Source organism: Otolemur garnettii, unplaced genomic scaffold, assembly GCF_000181295.1.
Source record: "Otolemur garnettii isolate 467f Iridium unplaced genomic scaffold, OtoGar3 scaffold00069, whole genome shotgun sequence".
Classification (NCBI taxonomy): Eukaryota; Metazoa; Chordata; class Mammalia; order Primates; family Galagidae; genus Otolemur; species Otolemur garnettii.
In genome coordinates this window covers 4,595,429-4,600,151 of record NW_003852464.1, presented here as the reverse complement: position 1 = coordinate 4,600,151, position 4,723 = coordinate 4,595,429, and the positions used below count along the sequence as shown (strand labels likewise).

General features: G+C 39.3%; 1 protein-coding gene across 1 annotated transcript in view; it reads left to right on the top strand.

The window, feature by feature from the left end:
- ADGRA3 (adhesion G protein-coupled receptor A3) overlaps nt 1-4,723 on the top strand; it is a gene marked incomplete at its 5' end in the record, with an annotated part of 107,839 nt that overhangs the window by 82,682 nt on the left and 20,434 nt on the right. Inside the window, 2 exons of the mRNA XM_023515341.1 lie at nt 1,944-2,157; nt 2,371-2,579. Coding sequence (XP_023371109.1) covers nt 1,944-2,157; nt 2,371-2,579 — 423 coding nt within the window. The remainder of the gene's footprint in view (nt 1-1,943; nt 2,158-2,370; nt 2,580-4,723) is intronic.

Genomic DNA, 4,723 nt, shown 5'->3' with positions numbered 1-4,723 from the left:
ATTACATTTGTACATCAGAAGAGCAGAGATCTTTTTTAGGCATTTTCTTAGGCAAAATATGTGTACCAAATTTTTTCTTGGCATCTTCAATTTAAAGGTAATACGTTCAAACGTCCCCAAATCATTTAGACGCTATTCATGGATATCTGCTGCTTCTCTAACATTACAGCACAGCAGCTAAATAATCCTAAACTCAGTCATTTGCTTAAATAGAACTCTTTTTAAAAAAGCAGACATGCAGTGCAGACTTTATTAATTTCATAAAAAGGGAGCTATTTTTATCAGATACACATGTTAGACATTATGAACAAAGGGTTTCAAGACATGAATGACATTGTCTGTAGCCCGAATGCTGATGTTCCAGCTAGAAGGAGCAGGCGGTGAGTGAGTGTGAGGCTGCAGGTGTTTGTCAGGACAGAGATGTGTGCGGAGCAAGTCCAGAAGAGGGAGCAGCTAAACCAGAAAAGCAGTGTTCGGAGCAGATGTAATTAATTGTCCACAGAAGCCCTATTTTAAGGGCTCTGTGTCATATCTTGCTGCTGGCTGCTAGCCTTTCTTATTCTGATTGATTCTTTCCACTGCACGAGTTCTAAGAGTTTTCCAGACAATAGAATACTGGAACATTTCAGCTAGGGACAGTGCAGTGTGCATGATGGCACAGGCCAAACGTGGGGTAACTTGACAACACTTGATAAGCTCAGTGTGGGCTGTGTTCTACGTTGTGGTATAGAGGTGTGGGGAGATGATTTGAGGAATAGATATTAGTCAAATCATGTGGTGTGCTTAGGATTTGGGCGTTGTACAAAGAACAAGGTGTTATTTAAACTGGAATAAGATGATCAGATTTGTGTCTCACGTAGAAATTCTTTTGACAAAATAAGCATTGAATTGGAAGGAAACAGGTTGGTGGCCAAGAAAGACTTTGTAATCAATTCCTAAATTAAGGAATTTTTTTTTAAAGGGTAGTTAATTGTTTGCTTCCTTGGTATATACCCTTTTTATTATATGTTGAATAATTTATCATTTAAAAATCCCCAAGAAAGAAATCTTAAAAAGTATTCAGTGATCAGTGAGCATTTTCTGTTAATCCTGTTACTACATTTTTCTAATGTTTTCTTAGTTGCAAGGAAACTTCTGCTACGCATTTGCTGAATCTAAATTTCTATTATGTTGGTGTAATTTTATTCTTTCGTTGTTTGAGTGTTTGAAATCATCATAAATCACCGTAAAGTTCTGTTAGCCCAAATTAATTATACTTACATTTGCGCTTATTTGCCAGTTTGGTGTTATAAAATTGATACGGGGTGGCCACTAAGATCCTTGATCTGTTTAATGCCATCTACTTCAGCCATATGCTCTGTCACAAGAAAATACGTTTATAATGTGAAATAATCTTGCTTACCTGCTTAACCTCTTTGAAATAGAGTTTGCATTTCTGTTTTATATTTCTTTTGATTGCTGATGTTATGTGGTGTCCTGACATTTCACTGAATTATTAATATATTTCTACATGTGCAATTACATATATATAATTTAAAAAATCGGCTTGGCGCCTGTGGCTCCATCGGCTAAGGCGCCAGCCACATACACCTAAGGTGGTGGGTTCGAATCCCCAGCCCGGGCCACCAAACAACAATGATGGCTGCAACCAAAAAATGGCCGGCACTGTGGTGGGCGCCTGTAGTCCCAGCTACTTGGGAGGCTGAGGCAGGAGACTCGCTTGAGCCCAGGAGTTGGAGGTTGCTGTGAGCTGTGAGGCCATGGCACTCTACCCAGGGGGACAGCTTGAGGCTCCGTCTCAAAAAAAAAAAAAAAGTATTCAGTATATAATTAGAAAAGTTTGGTAACTCTCTGAGTTTCTTTCTTTCTTTTTTTTGGTTTTCTACATAACTAATGGAGCAACATTTTGCCCCCCTCCTCCCTTTCTATGTGTGTATTTTCAGAATACTGTTGTGGAAGCTTCTATTCAGCTTCCTCCTTCCCTTTTCTCACCAAAGCAAAAACGAGAAGTCAGAATGACGGATGATTCTGCCTATAAGCTGCAGCTCATTGCGTTCCGCAACGGAAAGCTTTTTCCAGCCACTGGAAATTCAACCAACCTGGCTGATGACGGAAAACGACGCACAGTGGTTACCCCCGTGATTCTCACCAAAATAGGTTGGTGTGTGACACACGTTACCCTCTAGTCGCTGGACAGTACGGCTTTATAGCTGACCTTCCTCCCCCCTCCATGCTTAGTTTTATCGTTTTCTCTTTTTAATGAGTCACCAGCGAAGAAAGATCGTGCAGAGTCCCCACTCGTGCAGGAGCTGGCATTGACTTGTTTAGGAAGTTTGTTTCAGAAATATTTTTCTTCCTCATTTCCTCCAGATGGTGTGAATGTCGATACCCAGCACGTCCCAATTAATGTGACGCTGCGTCGAATCGCGCACGGAGCAGATGCTGTTGCAGCCCAGTGGGATTTTGGTTTGCTGAATGGACAGGGAGGCTGGAAGTCAGATGGCTGCCGCATCCTGCACTCGGATGAGAACGTCACCACCATCCAGTGCTCCGCCCTCAGTAACTACGCCGTTTTAATGGTATGGCCATGGTTAACTTTACGCATAAACACTCAGCATTCTGATTTTTCCCTATGCATAACTTTTAACATAATTTACTCCTTTGAATTATGTAAGGGGTGATGTTTGGTGTAGTTCTGATTAGAAAGGGAAACTGAGTTACTGCCAAGTGAGATGTATGGGATTACATTTCATATAAGAAGTTTCAATAAACCTTATAAGGGAATCAATTCTTGGACTTTAAAATTTAGAGAGGTCTTGGATGTACAAAGACAAATTCTCTACACCTAGAAAGAGTGATTTATTTGCTCAAAGATACATAGTGAATAATGAGAGATTTTCCTCCTGTACCTTCTTGGGACCAGTTCCCCCTCCATATCATAATTATTAGACCCTATTTGAATTTAAAATTAGCAGTGATAATTTCAGATTTGTCATTGCAAGTGACTGCATTGACACAAAGAATATCTTTTTTTTTTTTTTTTAAGAGACAGAGTCTCACCTTGTCACCCTTGGTAGAGTGCCGTGGCGTCACAACTCACAGCAACCTTCAGCTCTCAGGCATAGGTGATTCCCTTGCCTCAGCTTCCCAAGTAGCTGGGACTTCAGGTGTCTGCCACAACAGCCAGCTATTTTTTGTTGCAGTTTGGCCAGGGCCAGGTTTAAACCCACCACCCTTGGTATATGGGGCTGGCGCCCTACTCACTGAGCCACAGACGCCACCCGACACAAAGAATATCTTTCCAGTATTAATGCCAATCAGGCTAATGTTGTTTTCTGTTATTCCCTTGTTAACAATCTGAGTATCCCTTTATCTAAAATGCTTCAGATCAGAAGTGTTTCAGGTTTCAGATATTTTTGGATGCTGTAATATCTGTATTCTGTTATACTTACCAGTTCAGCATTCCTGATTTGGAAATCTGCAATCTGAAATGTTCTATGGGACATTTCCCTTGAGTGTCATGTTGGTTTTCTAAAAGTTTTAGAATTAGGCTTATTTTGGATTTGGACTTTTGGACCTGGGATACTCAAACTGTAATCCTTTTGGTAGAATAACTGGTTATTAATGTACAGGAACAAGTCTTATTAATAATGAGGTATTTAAGCCATTCTGACTCCTGAGATAATTATGAAATTAACCATGCTAGTTGTTATTTTACATTATAGTTATTAGAAGATAATGACATCATGGAGTACATTTGGAGTGTAGTGGAAAGAATTACTGATCAGTCTGAAAGACATTTCCCAGAAACAGTTTGACGTTAGGCAGGGTGTGAGGACTTCTGTGCTTCTGTTTCTGATCCCAGGTATAAATCTGTTATCCAGATAATATTTTATCAAAGTACTCATCTTGGACTAATAAGTTACCCCTAAAGTCTCAATGCATAGGGAAAATGGGAAACTGTAGCTACATGTACCTTTATTTACAAGACATTCATTAATTTTGTAGAAAATATTTTTGTAGGGAATATTTCTCACACGTAGAGAATATTTTGCAAACCTTTGTAGTGAATATTTTGTAAATAAAGGTACATTTGGCTACAGTAACCCATTTCTGCTATGTAGGATGACTTTAAGTGTGATTTTTGGGATACCCTGTATTTTACATTTTGTGAATTTTTCTTTTCTTAAAAAAACAGAATTTGCCAATTAACATGATCTTGAAGCAAGCCTGATTGTAATACATTTTCCTCAATTCTTTTTTGATTTTCTTTGCTGTTCTGTTTCTTATCCCTTCCCCAGTATACTGGTCACACAGACAGAGGAGTGAGTGGATACATACGATAAAAGGATGATCTTTTCAGCAATGTCATTAAGCCTTTCATACACCTGTAAGCAGCATATTTGAACGTGCATGGTATTCAACCTGGCTGGCAGTGGCTAGATTCTATACTAGTTAGACTCAGCTGTATTTTTTAATTTTTGGCGGGGGCCAGGTTTGAACCTGTCACCTCCGGTATATGGGGCCAGTGCCCTACTCCTTTGAGCCACAGGCCCTGCCCAACTCAGTTGAATTTTTATAAGTCTTTTATTTGTGAAGTCATTGATCCTTTGGGGCTTAACTTTTAACAATTTACAATTCTCTTCATAAATGGAAGGTGTCTTTTAATTTCTGTAAGTCTGAGTCTGGTTTCTGTCAAGTTCACATTTTGTATCTTATAGTC